The sequence below is a fragment of the Ovis canadensis genome, chromosome 19 (genome assembly GCF_042477335.2).
Source record: "Ovis canadensis isolate MfBH-ARS-UI-01 breed Bighorn chromosome 19, ARS-UI_OviCan_v2, whole genome shotgun sequence".
Taxonomy (NCBI): Eukaryota; Metazoa; Chordata; class Mammalia; order Artiodactyla; family Bovidae; genus Ovis; species Ovis canadensis.
In genome coordinates this window covers 71728941-71749452 of record NC_091263.1, presented here as the reverse complement: position 1 = coordinate 71749452, position 20512 = coordinate 71728941, and the positions used below count along the sequence as shown (strand labels likewise).

Genomic DNA, 20512 nt, shown 5'->3' with positions numbered 1-20512 from the left:
AAACAAGGGGAAAAAAAAAATGCCATGTACCCCATCAATCCCACTACTGAGCATACACCCTAGAAACCAGTAATTAGAAAAAACTCTTAAACTCCAGGGTTCATTGCACTATTTCAGTGCAATGGACAGTCACTATCCTGGCTATCAACTCTGCTTTTTATGATAGGATATGCAATCAACCTAGATATCTGTCAACAGATGAATGGATTAAAAAGTTGTGGTACATATATAGAAAGGAATATTACTCAGCCATAAAAAGGAACAAATCTGAGTCAGTTCTAGATAGGTGTATGAACCTAGAGCCTCTGATACAGAGTAAAGTAGGTCAGAAAAAGACGTATCATATACTAACGCATATATATGTACAGAATCCAGAAAAATGGTACCGATGAACCCATCTGCAGGGTGGGAATTACGAGACCCTGACGTAAAGAATGGACTTGTGGACACAGCGCAGGAAGCACAGGGTGGGAGGAATTGAGAGAGGAGCACGGAGACACATATGTTACCGTGGTGAGACGGACAGCTGGTGGGAAGCCCTGCGCAGCACAGGGAGGGCAGCCTAGTGCTCTGCGATGACCCAGCGGGGCGGGCTGCGGGCGGTGGCAGATGGGGCAGGTTGGAGGGACATTCAAGAGGGAAGGGATGTACGTGTAATTCTGTCTGATTCACTGTTTCATGGCAGAAACCAACACAACACCTCAAAGCAGTTAACAAAAACGGTCAGAAAAAGAAGAAACATTTTGATTTTAAAAACTTAAGTATTTAAAAAATAATAAAAGCTTGATCCACCTTTGAAAATAATGAATATAAAAACAAAAATAAACAATTAGGACATATTTAAACTGAAAAGCTTTGGCGCAGCCAAGAAACCACAAACAAAACGAAAAGACAACCCACAGAATGGGAGACAATGTTTGCAAAAACAGCAACTGATGAACAATTACGCTCCAAATTATACAAAAAGCTCATGGAGCTTAACTTCAAAAACAACAATCTGATCAGAAAATACCTGGAAGACCTAAATAGACATCTCTCCAAAGAATACATACTCTTGGCCAGCAAACACACGAAAATATGATCAACGTCACTGATTGAGAGAGAAACACAAATGAGAACCTCAATGAGGTGCTACCTCACATGGGTCAGAATGGCTAGTATCAAAGATTCTATCAATAAATACTGGAGAAGGTGTGAGGAAATGCGTGCCTCTTGGACTATTACCGGGCATGTAAACTGATATAGCAACTATGGACAACAGTATGGAGATCTGTTACACCAGGCATCATATGCTCACACGTAGTGTTAGTCACTCAGTCATGTTCAACTTTTTGCGACCCCACGGACTGTGGACGGCCTGACTCCTCTGTCCATGGGGTTCTCCAGGCACGAACACCAGAGTGGGTTGCCAAATATGACCACATGAGTCAGTAATCCCACTACTGGGCATATACCCTAAAAAAATCATAAGTAAAAAACAGACATGTGCCCCAAAGTGCACTGCTGCACTGTTCATGATCGCCAGGACACGGAAGCAACACAGACGCCCATCCACAGATGAAGGGAGAAAGAAGCTGTCTTACATTTATGCAATGGAATATTATCCAGCCATACAAAGGCAGGCATCTGAGTAAGTTCTAAGGGTGGTGGATGAACCTAGAGTTTCTTACACAGAATGAATTCAGAAAAACAAATATCACATATTGATATATATGGGAATCTAGACAAATGTGTTGATGAACCCATTAGCAGGGCAGGAATAGACACCCAGAGGGACAGTGGACTTGTGGTCAACGGGGGGGAAGGACAAGGTGGGACGGATTGAGAGCGCAGCACCGATAGGAACACGACCACATGAAGACGCACGCTTACTGGGAAGCTGCCGCATAACACGGGGAAGGCAGCCTGGGGAGCCGTGACGACCTAGACGGGGGAGGGCAGACACGCTTCCAGAAGGATGGGATATACGTGCATTTATGGCTGGCTCGGTTGTTCTATGATGAAACCAACACAACAGCATAAAGGAAGTCTGCTTCAGTTGAAAGAAATTTTTAATTAAGAAAAAAATTAAAAATCTTGATCCACATTCAAAAATGATGAATATAAAAGCAAAAATCAGTAACTGGAACATTCTTAAAACCTTCTGCACAACGAAGGAAACTCCAGACAACATGAAAAGACAACCCTCAGGACGGGGGACAGTATCTGAAACAAGGAGACTGACACCAGACTAGCTTCCGGAACATACAAGCAGCTCACTGAGTTCCGTTCAAGAAAAATTGTGCTTTCAGATGCTCGGTCATGTAGGACTCTGCGACCCTGGGACTGGAGTACGCCAGGCCTCCCTGTCCTTCACTGTCTCCTGGGGTTTGCTCAACTCGTGGCCATCGAGTCGCTGATGCCATCCAATCATCTCACCCTCTGCCGCCCCTTCTCCTCCTGCCCTCAATGCTTCCCAGCGTCAGGGTCATTTCCAATGAGCTGGCTCTTCACTTCCGGGGGCGAAAGTACTGGAGCTTCAGCATTTGTCCTTCTAATGCATATTCAGGGCTGGTCTCCTTTAGGATTGACTGATTTGATCTCCTAGCACTCCGAGGAACTCCCAGGAGTCTTCTCCAACACTACCGTTCAAAAGCATCAATTACCTGGCACTTAGCCTTCTTTATGGTCCAACTCTCACATCCATACATGACCACTGGAAAAACCATAGCTTTGACTAGGGCAGACCTAGGTCGACAAAGTGATATCTCTGCTTTTTAACATGCTGTCTTGGTTGGTCATAGCTTTTCTTCTAAGGAGCATCTTTTAATTTCATGGCTGTAGTCACCGTTCACAGTGATTCTGGAGCCCAAGAAAATAAAGTCAGTCACTGTTTCCATTTTTTCCCTATTTGCCATGAGGTGATGTGACTGGATACAATGATCTTAAGTTTTTTGAATGCTGAATTTTTAGCCAGCTTTTTTTTCACTCTCTTCTTTTCACCTTCATCAAGAGGCTCTCTAGTTCTTCTTTGCTTTCTGCCATTAGGGTGGTGTCACCTACATATCTGAGGTTACTGATACTTCTTCCAGAAATCTCGATTCCAACCTAAGCTTTACCCAGCTTGTCATTTCACATGATGTACTTTGCATATGAGTTAAATAAGCAGGGTGACAATATACAGCCTTGACATACTCCTTTCCCAATTTGGAACCAGTCACTTGCTCCATGTCAGGTTCTGTTGCTTCTTGACCTGTATACAGGTTTCTCAGGAGACAAGTATGGTGGTCTGGTATTCCCCCCTTTTTCAGAATTATCCACAGTTGGTTGTGATCCACACCGTCAAAGGCTTTAGTCAATGAAACAAAAGCAGATGTTTTTCTGGAATTCCCTTGCTTTTTTTTTTTCATTTTCAACAGCTTTATTTAGATATAAGTGGCATATAGTAAACTGGATATATTTAAAGTGTAAAATTTAAGATTGGACGTGCTTATTTACCCCTGAAACCATTATTATAATCAAGAGAATGAACATATAATTGCCCCCCAGAAAGTTTTCCTGAACCCCCATTTTATTTCCTCTCACTCCTCCCCATGCTTCCTCCAGTGTCTCCAGGCAACCACTGATCTGCTGCCTATTATAAATTTCAGACAATTATTTGGAAATTCTTTCATGTTTTGTATCAATTATTCATTTTATTGCTGAGTGGTATTCCATTGTACGGCTATAACACAGTTTGTTCTTATGCTCAGTTGTTGATGGGTAGACATTAAGGAGATATTGACATTTGAGCTGCAACAGAAAATAAAGACAGTTTTATGAATTTTTCTTTTCCATTCTGGGTGTCTTTTAGTTCTTTCTTTCTCTCTTTTTTTAAATTTTTATTGCTACTTTATTTTACTTTATAATACTGTATTGGTTTTGCCATACATTGACATGAATTCACCACGGGTGTACATGCGTTCCCAAACTTGAGCCCCTCCCACCTCCCTCCCCATAACATCTCTCTGGGTCATCACCGTGCACCAGCCCCAAGCATGCTGTATCCTGCGTCGGACATAGACTGGCGATTCGATTCTTACATGATAGTATACCTGTTACAATGCCATTCTCCCAAATCATCCCACCCTCTCCCTCTCCCTCTGAGTCCAAAAGTCTGTTATACACATCTGTGTCTCCTTTGCTGTCCTGCATACAGGGTCGTCATTGCCATCTTTCTAAATTCCATATATATGTGTTAGTATACTGTATTGGTGTTTTTCTTTCTGGCTTACTTCACTCTGTATAATCGGCTCCAGTTTCATCCATCTCATCAGAACTGATTCAAACGAATTCTTTTTAACGGCTGAGTAATACTCCATTGTGTATATGTACCACTGATTTCTTATCCATTCATCTGCTGATGGACATCTAGGTTGTTTCCATGTCCTGGCTATTATAAACAGTGCTGCGATGAACATTGGGGTACATGTGTCTCTTTCAATTCTGGTTTCCTTGGTGTGTATGCCCAGCAGTGGGATTGCTGGGTCATAAGGTAGTTCTATTTGCAATTTTTTAAGGAATCTCCACACTGTTCTCCATAGTGGCTGTACTAGTTTGCATTCCCACCAACAGTGTAGGAGGGTTCCCTTTTCTCCACACCCTCTCCAGCATTTATTGCTTGCAGATTTTTGGATCACAGCCATTCTGACTGGTGTGAAGTGGTACCTCATTGTGGTTTTGATTTGCATTTCTCTAATAATGAGTGATGTTGAGCATGGAATTCCCTTGCTTTTTCTATGATACAGTGGATGTTGGAAATTTGACCTTTGGTTCCCCTGCCTTTTCCAAACCCAGCTTGTACATCATCTGAAGTTCTTGGTTCAGGTACTGTTGAAGCCTACCTTGAAGGATTCAGAGCACTGCCTTGCTAGCATATAAAATGCACATAATTGTGCAATAGTTTGAAGATTCTTTGGCACGGCCCTTCTTTAGGACTGGAATAGAAACTGACCTTTTCCAGTCCTGTGGCCACTGCTGAGTTTCCAAATTTACTGTCATACTGAGTGCAGCACTTTAACAGCATCATCTTTTAGGAACTGAAATAGCTCAGCTGGAATTCCATCACCTTCACAAGCTTTGTTTGTAGTAATACTTCCTAAGGCCCACTTGACTTCACACTCCAGGATGTCTGGCTCTAAGGTGAGTGATCACACCATTGTGGTTATCCAGGTCATTAAGACCTTTTTTGTACAGTTCTTCTGTGTATTTTCTGTGTCATCTTGCCACCTCTTCTTACTATCTTCTGCTTCTGTTAGGTCCATACTATCCATACATATTGTGCCCATCCTTGCATGGAATGTCCTCTTCAGTTCAGTCGCTCAGTTGTGTCCGACTCTGCAACCCCTTGGACCACGGCACACCAGGCCTCCCTGTTCATCACCAACTCCTGAAGTTTACTCAAACTCATGTCCATCGAGTCGTTGATACCATCCAACCATCTCATCCTCTGTCGTCCCCTTCTCCTCCGGCCTTCCATCTTTCCCAGCATCAGGGTCTTTTCAAATGAGTCAGTTCTTCGCATCAGGTGGCCCAAAGTATTGGAGTTTAGGCCTCAGCATCAGTCCTTCCAGTGAACATCCAGGACTGATCTCCTTTAGGATGGACTGGCTGGATCTCCTTGCAGTCCAAGGGACTGCAATGTCCCTTGTCCCCTTGGTATCTCTAATTTTCTTCGAGATCTCTAGTCTTTCCCATTCTATTGTTTTCCTCTATTTCTTTGCACTCTTCTCTTGAGAAGGCTTTCTTACCTCTCCTTGCTATTCTTCGGAACTCTATATTCAGATGGGTATATCCTTCCTTTTCTCTCTTGCTTCTCTTCTGTTCTCAGCTATTTGTAAGGCCTCCTCAGACAAACATTTTGCTGTTTTGCATTTTTGATCACTGCCTCCTGTACAATGTTAAGAACCTCCACCTATAGCCCTTCAGGCACTCTGTTTATCAGATCCAATCCTTTGAATCTGTTACTTTCATAATCATAAGAGATTTGATTTAGGTCATACCTGAAAGGCCTAGTGGTTTTACCTAGCTTCTTCAATTTAAGTCTGAATTTTGCAGTAAGGAGTTCATGATCTGAACCACAGTCAGCTCAAGAAAAAAAGGCAATCTAATACAAAAAATCGGGGGAAGACTAAATGGACACCTCTCTGAAGAAGAGACACAGATAACCAACAAACACATGAAAATATGATCAACATCGCTCACTATTAGGGAAATGCAAATGAAAACCTCAATAAGGTATCACTTCATAGGGTCAGAAAGGCCACAACCAAAAGTTCGACAAAGAATAAATGCTGGAGAGGGTGCAGAGAAAAGGAACACCCTTGCACTGTGGCTGAGAATGTAAACTGATACAGCCATCATGAACAATGGCATGGACACTCCTTAGAACAGGTAGGGATAAAACTACCATAGGACCAAGTAATCCCACTACTGGGCATATACCCTGAGAAAACAATAATTCAGAAAGACACCTGTATCCCAATTATCTATGGAGCAGTATTTCCAATAAACAGGACATGGAAGCAACCTAGATGTATGTCAACACACGAACAGATAAAGAAGCTGTGCTACACATATACATACCATGGGACAGTGAAAGTGGAAGTCACTCAATCATGTCCGACTCTTTGTGACCCCATGGACTATACAGTCCACGGAATTCTCCAGGCCAGAATACTGGAGTGGGTAGCCTTTCCCTTCTCCAGGGGATCTTCCCAACCCAGGGACCGAACCCTGCTCTCCCGCACTGCAGACGGATTCTTCACCAGCTGAGCCAGCAGGGAAGCCCGCCGTGGGATATTACTCAGCCATAAGGAACGAATCTGATTCAGTTCCAGGGACGTGGCTGAACCTAGAGCCTCTCAGACAGAGTGAAGAAGTCAGGAAAACAAATACTGTATTTGGTGCGTCTATATGGTATCTAGGAAACTGGTATTGATGAACCGATTTTCAGGGCAGGAATGCAGACCCGGAAGTAGAGGAGGGGCTTGTGGACTCAGCAGAGGACGGACTGGGTGGGACAAATTGAGAGAGCAGCATAGAAGTACAGACATGACCATGTGTAAAATGCATAGTGATGCACAGTTATGTGTAACAGGGAGCTTATCCTGGTGAGCTGTGATGACCCACAGGGGTGGGGGTTGGAGGGACGGAGGTCGGGATGGAGGGGGTCTAGGCACACATATGGTTGACTGACACTTTGTATGGCAAAAACCAACACATACTTGTAAAGCAAACATACTCCAGTTAAAGAATGAAATAATTATGAATAATAAAAAAATAACAGTTTTTGACACATTTTCTAAAATAATGAAAATAAAACCAAAAATAAAAAACTTGAACCCAATTAAACTTAAAAGGTTTTGCCCAACAAAGGAAGCTACACACAAAATGGTAAGGACAACACACTCAGAATCAGATACAATTTTAAAGGAAGCAACCGACATCCGATTACCTTCTAAATTACAGTTTCTGGAGCTCAATGTCAACAAACAAACAACAAAAATCCATTCAAAACACATGCAGAATACCTAAATGGACATCTCTCCAAAGACATACAGATGGGCAACCAACACGTGAAATCTCGTTCAACGTTAGTCGTTATTAGAGAAACGCAAATGAAAACTTCAGTGAGCTTATTACCATACAAGGTCAGAATGGCCATCAGCAAAAATTCTACAAACAGTAAATGCTGGAGAGGGTGTGTAGAAAAAGGAACCCTGGTGCACTCCTGGTGGAAAAGTAAAGTGATACACCCACTATGGCGATAAGTATGCAGAGTCCTTAAAGAAAAACAGGATAAAAATACCACAAGACCCAGCAAGTCCACTGGGCATATACCCTGACAAAACCATAATTCCAAACGACACATGAGCCCGTTGTTCTTTGGAGCACCATTTACGACAGCTGGACATGGAAGCAATCTAGACGTCTGCCAAAGGATGAATGGATAAAGTTGTGCTATACATATCCAATGGAATATTACTCAGCCATAAAAAGGAACCAGTTTTAGTCGGTGCTAAGGTATCGGGTGAACCTAGAGCCTTTTATAGAGAGTGAAGGAAGTCAGTAAGAGAAAAACAAATATTGTATATCCAGGCACATGTATGGGGTCTGGAAAAATGGAATAGAGAGGTAGAGGCAGAGGGTGGATTTGTGAACACAGTGGGGGAAGGAAAAGGTGGGACCTACTGAAAGAGCAGCAGACAAGTATATCCATCAGCAGGTGTCAAACAACCAGTAGGAAGATGGTGCAGACCAGAGAGCTCAGCCTGGCGCTCTGCGACAGCTTAGAGACTGGGCTGGGGAGGCGGCAGGGAGAGAGGCACAAGGGGGAAAGGATGTGTCTATGCTTATGACTGGTTCAAGCTGTTACATGGAAGAACCCCACATGACACTGCAAAGCCATCACGCTCCAATCAAAAATCAACTTCAAATACCACACAAAAAAGTTTAATAAAAACGGAATAAAGAATTTGAAGGCACCTTCTAAATAATGACTATTAAAACAAAAATAAACAAATGGGACCTAATTAAACTTAAAAGCTCTTGCACAGCAATGGAAAGCACAAACAAAAAGACCACCCCCAGAACAGGAGACAATACTTGAAAGCTAACTGACACAGGATTAATCTCCAAAACATAGTAACAGCTCATGGAGCTCAGTTTCAAGAAAAAAGACAAACTAATCAAAGTTGGGGGAAGGTTTAATGAACGGCTCTCCAAAGACATACAGATGACCAACCAACACATGGAAAGATGATCAACATCACTCACCTACTATGCCTACAATACAACTACTGAGCATAAAATTGAGAAAACATTTTTCAAAAGACACATGTACCTCAATGTTCACTGCAGCACTATTTATAATAGCCAGGACATGGAAGCAAACTAGTTACCTCTGGACAAATGGACGGATAAAGAAGACGTGCTACATATATACCACGGAATATCACTCAGTCATAAAGGGAAAAACGAGTCAGTTCCAGGGAGGCAGGTGAACCTAGAGCCTGTTATACAAAGTGAAGTCAGAAAAACAAACAACATATTAACGCATATATATGGAGTCTACGAAAACGGCTCTGATGAACTTATACACAGGACAGGAATACAGACCCAAAGGTAGAGAATGGACTTTTGTACACGTCAGGGCAAGGACAGGGTGGGAAACATCGAGAATAGCAAGGAAACATAGACACTACCATGTTAAAGACCATAGGTAGGGGGAAGTTACTGAATAACCCCGGAGGCTCAGCCTGCTGGGCTGTCATGATCTAGGCTGGTGGGGATGGGGAGATTCAGACGGGGGGCGATCTATGTATATTTAGGGCTCACTCATGTTGTTGTATGGCAGAAACCAACACAACATGTACAGCAATTATACCCCAATCAAAAAATGAGAAAAAATTATGGAAAAATAATTTTTGATCCATCTTCTAAAATAATGAATATACTTAAAAAGTAAACAATTCAGACATATTTAATCTTAAAAGCTTTTGCTCAGCAAAGGAAATCACAAACAAAACAAAAAGACAACCCTCAGAATAGGAGACAATCTTTGAAAACTAAGCAACTGACACAGGCTTAACCTTCAAAATATACAAACAGCTCATGGAGCTCAATTTAAAAAATTTAAAAAGCCACTCCATTCAAAAAAAAAGAAACAAGCAGAACACCTAAACACACATTCCCCCAAAGAAGATATACTGATGGGCAACAAACACATGAAGTGATGCTCAGCATCACCCATTATTAGAGAAATGCAAATGAAAACTTCAATGAGGTATCACCTGACAAGGTTAGATTGGCCATCATCAAAAATTCTACAAACAATAAAAGCTGCAGAAAGTGTGGAGAGACGGGAACCCTCTTGCACCCTTCATGGGAATGTAGGCTGAAACAGTCACTAAGGATAACAGTATGGAGATTCCCTAAAACCTAGGGATAAAAATACCGTATGACCCTGTAATCCCACTACTGGGCGTACAGTCTGAAAACCGTAATTCAAAACGACACGTGTACCCAGTGCTCACCGCAGCACCACGTTCAGTGCTGAGGACATGCAAGCACCCTAGATGTCTGTTGACACATGAATGGATAGAGAAGTCGTGCTGAACATACAGAATGGAGTATTACTCAGCAATGAGATGGAATGGATCTGAATCAGTTTTAGTCAGGTGGGTGACCCCAGAGCCTGTTTTGCAGAGTGAAGCAAGTCAGAAAGAGAAAATGAAATGCTGTATATTGACACACATGCATCGAATCTAGAAAAATGGTCCTGATGAACCCATCTGCAGAGCAGGAATACAGACACAGATGTGAAGAATGGATTTGTGGACACAGCTGGAGAAAGAAAGGGTGGGACAAACTCAAAGAGCAGCACAGAAATGTATATAAAACCATGTGTAGACAACCAAGCTAGTGGGAAGCTGATGCATAACACAAGGAGCTCAGCCCGGTGCTCTGTGACGCCCTAGAGAGACTGGACGGGTATGAGGAGGGCAGGGCAGGCAGAGTTTCAGCAGGAAGAGGATGCATGTATACTGATGCCTAGTTCATACTGTGGTATGGAAGAAGCCAACACAATACTGGAGAGCACTTATACTCTAACTAAACATCAACATTAAATACCCCTAAAAAATTATTAGGGCTTCCCTGGTAGCTCAATTAAAAATAAAAATAAAATAAAATTTTTGAATACACCTTCTAAATAATGAATATAAATCCAAAAATATACAAATGGGACCTAATTAAACTTAAAAGCTTTTGCAGAGCAAAAGAAACCATAAACGAAATGAAAAGACAGCCATCAGAATGGCAGACAATATTTGCAAATTCAGTAACTGAGAAAGGATTATTTATCTTCAGGATATATTAATACAAACAGCTCAAGGAGCTCAATTTCAAAAAAGACATCCAATCAAAAAATGGGCAGACATCAACAGAGGACTCTTCAAAGAAAACATACAGATGGGCAACAAACACAAGAAAAGATGCTCAGCATCGCTCACTATTACAGAAACTCAAACGAAAACTTCAATGAGATATCATCTCACAAAGTCAGAACGGCCATCATCACAAATTCTACAAAGGATAAATGCTGGAGAGGGTGTGGAGAAAAGGGAACCCTCTTGCACTGTTGGTGGGAGTGCTAACTAATACAGCCACTATGGACAAAAGTATGGATATTCCTTTAAAAAGTAGGGATACACTACTATGTTATACACAATCCCATTATAGGGCACAGACCCTGAGAAAACCGTAATTCAAAAAGACACGTGTATCCCCAAAGTTCACTGCAGCAGTATTTCCGATAGCCAGGACGTGGAAGCAACCTAGATGCTCATCCACAGATGAATGGATAAAGACGTTGTGGTACACACATCAGTTCAGTTGCTCAGTCATGTCCGACTCTTTGTGACCCCATGAACTACAGCACGCAGGCTTCCCTGTCCATCACCAACTTCCTGGACCTTGCTCAAACTCGTGTCCATTGAGTGGGTGGTACATATATACTGCGGAATAGTACTCAGCCATGCGAAGGAAGGAATAAGAGTCAGATCTAGTGAGGTAGATGATCCTGAAGCCTGTTAAACAAAGCGATGTCAGAAAACAGATATCTTTATGCACACGCATGGATTCTTTAAATGGTAGATATGAACCCGTTAGCAGGTCAGTAACACAGATGCAGACATAGAGCACAATCTTCTGGACACAGTGGGGAAAGGAGAGGCTGGGCTGAACTGAAAGAGCAGAACTGAAATATGTGAGCAAAATACATAGCCATGGGGATTTGCTACATGAGCCGTGGAAACCAGCCTGCTGTTTTCTGACAACCTAGACGGGTGGGATGGCGTGCGAGGTGCCAAGGAGGTTCGAGAGCGAGGGCACGTATGCATACCTATGGCTGATTCATGTTGATGTATGGCAGAAACCAACACAGCATTGTAAAGCAATTATCCTCCAATTAAAAAAAAAAAATACTATCCCCAGCAGTCTCACTACTGGGCATCTACCTTGAGAAAACCATACTTTAAACAGCACATGTACCCCGACGTTCAGTGCAGCACTATTTGTGACAGCAAGGACACGTAAGCAACTTAGATGTCTGTGGACAGATGAACAGATAAAGAAGTCGTGGTACATAAATACAATGGAATATTACTCAGCCATAAAAAGGACAGAGGCTGAGTTAGGTTCAGGGAGGTGGGTGAACCTAGAGCCTCTTATGCAGAGTGAAGTAAGTCAGAAAGAGAAAAACAAATATCATATATTAACACATATATATGGAATCCAGAAAAAGGGTCCTGCTGAACCCATCTGCAGAGCAGGAACATGGACGCAGACTTGGAGAAGAGACTTGCGGACACAGCAGGGAAAGGATGGGACGAACTGGAAGATGCAGAGGGACACATGCCATCATGTGAAGAGCAGTGTGAAGCTGCTGTGTAGCACGGGGAACTCGGCTGGGTGCCTCTGGGGACCTGGAGGGTGGGATGGGGGTGACAGGGAGGTTCAAGAGGCAGGGGATATATAGATATAGATATACACACACTTATGGGTGACTCATGGTGTGCAGAAACCAACACAACGTTGTAACACAACTATACTCCAATTAAAATTAAATTTTTAAAATGCAAAGAAAAATTATTTTAAAAATGGAAATAAAAAAATTTTGACCCACCTTCTAAAATACTGAATATAAAAACAATCGGAACCTAATTAAATGTAAAAGCTTTTGCAAAGCAAAAGAAACCACAAACAAAACAAAAAGACAACCCGCAGAATGTGAGACAATATTTGCAAAGCAGGTGACAAAAGTTAATTTTCAAAATATACAAACAGCTCACAGAGCACAATGTCAAAAAAACAAACAATTCAATTAAATAATGGCTGGAAGACCTTTATGTAGACTTCTCTCCAAAAAAGACATACAGATCATAATCAAACACATGAAAAAGATGCTCAACACCACTCATCATTAGAGAAATACAAATCAAAACTATAACGAAGTATATCACCTCACACAGGTCAGAATGCCCATCTTCAAATCACACAGGTCAGAACGGCCATCTTCAAAAAAATCTACAAACAATAAATGCTAAGAGTGGAGAAAAGGGTACCCTCTTACACTGTTGGTGGGAATATAAACCGGTACAGCCACTGTGAAGAGTATGACGATGCCTTCAGTTCAGTCGCTCAGTCGTGTCTGACTCTTTGCGACCCCATGGACTGCAGCACGCCAGGCCTCCCTGTCCATCACCAACTCTCGGAGCTTGCTCAAACTCATGTCTATTGAGTTGGTGATGCCTTCCAACCATCTCACCCTCTGTCGTCACCTTCTCCTCCTGCCCTTAATCTTTCCCAGCATCAGGGTCTTTTCAAATGAGTCAGCTCTTCACATCAGGTGGGCAAAGTATTGGAGTTTCACCTTCAGCATCAGTCCTTTCAATGAACACCCAGGACTGATCTCCTTTAGGATGGACTGGATGGACCTCCTTGCAGTCCAAGGGACTCTCAAGAGTCTTCTCCAACATCACAGTTCAAAAGCATCAATTCTTTGGCACTCAGCTTTCTTTATGGTCCAACTCTCCCATCCATACATGACTACTGGAAAACCATAGCCTTGACTAGATGGACCTTTGTTGGCAAATAATGTCTCTGCTTTTTAATATGTTGTCTAGGCTGGTCATAGCTTTTCTTCCAAGGAGCAAGCACCTTTAAATTCATGGCTGTAGTCACCATCTGCAGTGATTTCATCAGTGTCTAACGATATCATTAGTGTCTAAGGAGATGTCTTAAGACAACAGAAATAAGACTACCATATGTTTCAGCAATCCCACTACTTGGCACATACCCTGCCAGAAACATAATTCAAAAAGACACACGTGGAACTTTCCTAGTGGTACAGGGGATAAGAAACCGCCTGCCAATGCAGGCGACACAGGTTTGATCCCTGGCTGGGGAAGAGCCCACATGATTTGGAGCAACGAGGCCCATGAGCCACCACCACTGAGCCCTGGCTCTAGAGCGCTGAGCCTGTGTGCCTGGAGCCTCTGCCCCACAAGAGACGCCACCGAAATGACAAGTCCACGCAGCTCAACAAAGACTGGCCCCACTCACTGCCAACTGGATGAAGCCCACACACCACAACAAAGACTCCATGTGGCCAAAAATATAAAATAAATTCTAAAAAAAGACACAGGTACCCCCCATGTTCACTGCAGCACTATTTACAATGGCTCCCCACTCCAGTACTCTTGCCTGGAAAATCCCATGGACGCAGGAGCCTGGTGGGCTGCAGTCCATGGGGTCGCTAAGAGTCGGACACGGCTGAGCGACTTCACTTTCACTTTTCACTTTCATGCATTGGAGAAGGAAATGGCAACCCACTCCAGTGTTCTTGCCTAGAGAATCCCAGGGACGGGGGAGCCTGGTGGGCTGCCGTCTATGGGGTCGCACAGAGTCGGACACGGCTGAAGCGACTTAGCAGCAGCAGCAGAACATGGAAGCAACCTGGATGTCCACGAGGGATGAATGGATAAAGACAAGCGGTACATTTATACATGGTAACAGTACTCAGCCATAAAAAGTAGCAAATTTGAGTCAGCTGAAATAATGTTTAACCCAGAGCCCGTTCCACAGAGTGAGGTTAGAAATAGCATATATTAATGTATATATTTGGAATCTACAAAAATGGGACTGATGAACCTACTGCAGGGCCGGAATACAGGCTCAGACGTAGAGAGCGGACTTGTGGACACACGCTGAGAAGGAGATGCGGCAAACTGCAGGACTAGCGCTGACCTTATACACCTGCCACGGGTGAAACATGACGAGCAGGAAGCTGCTGCGTAACACAGGGGCTCAGCCCTGAGCGCTGGGGTGACCTAGGGGTGGGATGCGGGGCTGGGTGCGAGGCTTAAGACGGAGGGGATACATGAGTCCACACGCCCGACGGACTCACCATGCGGCACCGCAGACACTAACACAACACTGTGAAGCAACTACACTCCAATAAAATTCAGTAAAAATAAATACAGGAAAGCACGTTAGAGGCTTCATCCCTGGGGCTGACACAAATACACATCCGAGCAGAACGGCTCCTTGGCAGGAGCAACATGACCCCAGCTCTCATCAACAGTTAAGCCAGAGGCAGCCTGGTTCTTCCCCTGTCTAGTCCCCAAACAGTCCTCCCTGGACACACCACCACCATCACCCCACAGAGGGAAACAGCTCAGGGGAACCTGTGACTTGATTTTGCTCCATCCTGCAGCCGGAACAAGAGCCCCAGGAAAGCCTTGCCTGAATCTCTTGTCAGGCCTCTAGTCAACTTCTATGGCTTGGGGAAAGTCAAGAACCCTGGTCCGTATCATCCCTTGTGGCTTCTTTTCCCACTCTTGCCACACCTTTGCAAATCATCCCTTGATTCGAGGCAACCCACATGACCCGAATTTCAATGCACCCTCGGCTTCCTGCTGCCGCCCTGCCCCACACCAGAGCATGGACCGGTGTGAGCCGCACACAGGAGAAGAGCGCCTGCCTGGCTTTCCCACGCCCCAGCCGTCCGGCCCGGGCAAGTCACTGCTCTGCGCCTCAGCGTGTATGTGAACACGGTGGAGGCAGGGCAAGCAGCCCATACAGGAGCTTGTAGTCTACGCTCAAGAAAAGGACAGGAGCAACAGAGAGCCTGACTGTCTGACATCTGCTTGGGCAGACGTCCAAAACTGGTGCAGAATCCAAAGTTAAAACGAAAGCAACGACAATTAATAAAGCTAGGGAAACAAGAAACTGCAAAAGAAAAATAAAAAGCAATCACCATACTCTGACTCAACTGTGTCTAGCGTTCACAGCCATGGTAACTTAACAGCGAATACTGATCCACTCGGAATTCTTCAGTGACTGTTGGGAGGCGGAGGGAGCTGTCGAGTAGTGCGCACTGTGCAGTCCCATAGCAAGGCCACAGACGCGACCCTGGCCATCTCCGGAACCGACTGAGCCCATAGTGACCGTTGCCATAAGCACCCAACCCATCTAAACCAGCCAGCTCCCTAATCCCACATTAGATACAAATACCCAGCCTAACCAGCCACCTAACGTCACCCTTCCAGCAGGAATCTTCTTTGTCTTGAGACTATAAAAACTGGCTTCTAACCCTGCACTGGCTTCTAACCCTGCACTGGCTCGCCCTGGTTGGTCAGGGGTCGGCCCTCTGTGCCTGCAGTGTCCTCATTATCTCTGCTCTTTGTTCTTCATAAACTCCTTTCTGAAGCACTCTGTCTTTTCCAACTCACACTCAACATGCACGTGCTGGGGTGGGGAATGGCAGTGCTGCAGGGGGAGCTAAATCCTTGCCTTCTAAAGTAGCAAGTCAATCGATAAAGCCGAAAGCTAAGAAAGCAAGGAGGAGCTAACTATGGCATTTATATGGCGGAAAACACTTCGCTAATCAAATGGTTAAGAGTTGAAAAGCAGCTGCCTCTGGGAGGAGGTGGAAGCAGAGTGCTAACCAGCATAATAAGCTTTGGAGAGCACCACAGCTCACAGGACTGGACTTTCCCGGACTCAGGACCCCTCACCTCAATTCCCACCCCACAGCAGAGGATGGCCACACACCAAAACTGTTTACAAAAAACTCAGGGCAAACCTGTGCAGGAGCTTCTCGCACCTACAACTAGTAGGACAACATTCAACAGGGCTATGTAACGGTTCCTGCTGGAGCATGCTGCTGCTGCTAAGTCGCTTCAGTCGTGTCCAACTCTGTGCGACCCCATAGACGGCAGCCCACCAGGCTCCTCCGTCCATGGGATTTTCCAGGCAAGAGCACTGGAGTGGGGTGCCATCGCCTTCTCTGCTGGAGCATGGGGGGAGGTTAATAACAAAAGGTACCTTCAGTTCGCACCTGGCACTTATACTCGAACGCTGGCAGCAACCCCAGAGGGTGGGGTTTTTACATTAAGAAAACATGTCAGGGATCCAACCCAGGCACCCTGCATTGGAAGCACCGAGTCTTAGCCACTGGACCACCAGGAAGTTCACACGCCCCAACTAAAGATCCCGCATGCCACGACAAAGATCGAAGATCCTGCATACAGCCACTAAGATCCAGTGTAGCCAAAGAAACAAATGTTTTAAAAAAAAAAACAACTCCGAAAAGTAAAATGTCCTTGGTCACATGACCAGTAAGCCACAGACTCAGGGCCGTGAGCATTGGGCTCCAGTCATTATCAAATTCACCTGGACCCTGCAGCACAGGGCTGAACACAGAACCTGATAAATGCCAGCAGCTGTTACTACTCCCGCTGCATCGTAAGGGCAAGAACACCTGGCAGAGGTGAGGCGGAACTCAGCTCAGACACTGAGCAAAGGAGGCTCCCCACACACCCAGCGCACAGCCTGAGACTCACTAGCCCCGGGGGGCGCTGTGCCAGCCACTGGCACTTGGAACGGAGGGACAGCTGAAGTGCCTAGGGCAAAGGCCAGTGGGGCTACAAAGAGCAAGTCTGCCAGGCTAAAACCTCAATACCAGTGAGACAAGGCAAGCCTTTATCACTAGGAACACAGGCTGTTTGGCTCCTATTTACCTAATGGGTATTAAAATATTTGAGCATGCAAGTATGCGCAGGTCTATTCTGACTGACTGGTCTTTTAAAAAAATACACATATTTATTTATTTGGCTGCCCTGGGTCTTAGCTGCAGCAAGCGGGATCTAGTTCCCTGGCCAAGGATTGAACTCTGGGCCCCCTTCATTGGGAGTACTCAGTTTTAGCCACTGGACTACTAAGGAAGTCCCAGAAGTCCCCAGCTGACCATTTAAAACACCAGAGACTTACACAGAAAGCTGAATTTCAGGCTTGTTGACAAGTCAGGGATTCTCCATGGAGCCCACCTAGCCAACATGTGTTCAAGCAGTCAGTGACCCCCTGGGACAGGGCAGTATTTCATTTTAGTACAGGTCCATCCACACTGTGTCCCGCCTTCACTGTACCTGTCTGGCCTCTGCCCTGGGACTCCTGGTGTGGATGGAAGGATTCAAAGTCAGTTATGCAGGAGACCTGGAGCCCATTCAGCCCTATGACCGAGTCTTCCAGGAAGTCCTCATACCAGCTGACCCCACACAAGCAGGTCCAAGTTCCTAGGGGGCAAACGCAGCTAGGGGGTAGCTTCTGGCTCTCCTGAACAGCCCTGCACTGAAGAACCTCCCGGAGTGGGTGGGGGGGACCACCCTCGACAGGGAGCTGCTCTCCAGTCACACTCTATTCCATCCCACACACCCAGGCCCAAAGTTTCTGAAAAAACAGGAATTACATTTCCAGCACATCGCGGGGCGGCATGAACAGGCACTCGGTAAATTTATATCTAACACCTGAGAAGCCCAGGGCACTGTCGCTGCCTCAAGGTCCAGTTCAAACCTTTCATTTGCAAGCTTTCCTTCCAATGAATCCCGACTCTGCTGCGGGCTGAAGAGCATCAAGGAGCTGGGGGTGCAGGGGCGAAGTGGGTAACGGGAGGCTGCAGAGCTGACACGGACAGTCCCTTCATTTAAAGGGTGATGAGTCCGGACGTTCCTGGTGGTCCAGTGGTGGAGCAAGGGGCGCGGGCGCCATCCCTGGTCGGGAACAAAGATCCCACACGCTGCAGCGCGTCTAAGCCCGGGCGCGCACAGCCGGTGGTCCCCAACCAGAGAAGCCAGCGCAAAGAGTAGCCCCTGCTCGGGTAACACAAGAAAGCTCCTCCCCCGCCCCCCGCCGCCCGCGGCAACTGAAGACAGCACAGCCCCCAAAAAAACCAACGGTGATGAGTCCTTGGAGAAGGAAGCACTTTCGGAGCTGCCCCTCACCAGCCTTCAGGAGGGTGTGCCTGGCCGAGCCGGTCCCTTACCGTCTCGCGCTCCCTCATCCCTGAGCCGAGAGGAACACTGCGGTGAACCGCACGCGGAGCGTTCAGACACCGCGCTGCACGCCGGCTCCACCAAGGCCAGCGGCGGTAACCTCTCCCAGCGCACCGCCACCTCAGCCCTGGGACACAGGTGTCCCCCCAGTCGGGACACTGAGGAAAAACAACTCGCCCGGAGCCCGCGAGTGCAAGGAGAGCCGGGACGCCAGCGGCTCGGTGGCCCCGGCTGGGCTCCATCCACTCCGCCCCTCTCCCAGCCCGGCCCAGGGTCCCCTTCTGCTGCGGGACCTGGGGCAGCTGCCGGTCCGCGCAGTGGGGCGGGGACAGTGGCGCCAGGTCTCCAGCGGGCTCGCAGGCGACTGGTGGGAGCCGGCGGCTCGGACTGACCTGGCGCCTTCGCCCAGCTCCCCGTGCGTGTTGTAGTTCACCGTCATAACCTTCACCGAGTCCTTGAACACCACGTCCCCCTGGCTGAGGTACTGCAGGGTGCGGCGGATCGGGAAGCGGCCCTTCATGGGCATGGCGGCGGCGAGTGGGGACCGGACTGCCGGCCACGAGTCCAGCAGCGCGGAGCAGCGAGCACGGGCGACAGCTCCCCCGCTTCCCGCCGGCCGCCTCGCCTCAGCGCCGGCTTCCACTTCCCGCGCAGACTCACGGGAGACGGAGGGTCGCTCCCGACGGGCAGCACGCGCGCCGCGGAGCAGCTTGGGACTTGTAGTCCTGGCTGGCGGGGCTCGCCTCCGTTGGCGGCGGCGTGGGCGAGGAGACAGCGGCTCTGGCTACAGCCTCCGACCTCGTGGAACGTTGAGGTTTTCACGCTCTGCGACTCGGTCCTTCTCCCCTCCGCCCAGGGAAAACATTTTATGTAGACTCAAACTCGGTCATTCGGACAGCAAACTTAATAGGAGGAAGTAATTCGGCAAAGCTGAGTTTGAATACCAAGGCGCCCAATAACTTTCTGTTCAACCTCGTGTGTCTCAGTTTTCCTCACTCGACTCCGGCTTTACGGTGAAGGGTAAGACCTGCGCCATGTCTAACACTGACTTAAAAACAAACAAACAGAAAACAAAACACTGACTTGCAAAAGGGGGGAAAAAAGGAATTGAGTATGTATCCACTTCCTGGTTCCATCACTTAAGAGCTCTGGACCTCTATTCCTTGAAAAGCAAAAGGTGGCTGAGAAGTACTCTTTCTGAAGTACTCTTATTGATCCGAATATGTCAGTTCTTTACTTTTGAAGGACAGTTTTGCCAGATACAGAAATACAGGTTGGGAGTGGGGGGCAACTTTCAACACTTTAAATGTTTCACTCCACTCTCTTGCATGGTTTCTAAATAGCAGGCAGCTGTCTTTTTTCCACTATAGGAAAGACAGTTTTTTATTCTGGTTTCTTGCCGGGGTCCAGCCCCGGTGGATCCAGGGTAATTCGAAGGGGAGACGGAATCGGCGTCCTAGGAAAAAACTTATTTAATTACAGATATAAAGAGAGATTAGAAAAGGATAGTGTAGTAGGACATGTTAGTGGAGAAAAGGAGGCTGAATAACTTGGTTTACGTGGAATACCAATCAAGTATCCATGCTCCAGATGGGAAT

The 20512-nt window shown here is 46.1% G+C and overlaps 1 protein-coding gene across 2 annotated transcripts in view; it reads right to left on the bottom strand.

Annotated features, from left to right (window-relative positions):
* The window catches only part of MRPS25 (mitochondrial ribosomal protein S25), a 59319-nt gene extending 39328 nt beyond the window's left edge, over window positions 1-19991 (bottom strand). Inside the window, exon 1 of one of the 2 annotated variants that reach the window (XM_069561027.1) lies at window positions 19307-19991. In XM_069561027.1, the coding sequence (XP_069417128.1) occupies window positions 19307-19440 (134 nt within the window). In that variant the 5' untranslated portion in view covers window positions 19441-19991. The remainder of the gene's footprint in view (window positions 1-19306) is intronic. The other variant, XM_069561028.1, reaches the window with a different exon arrangement.
* Window positions 19992-20512: the final 521 nt, after the last annotated feature.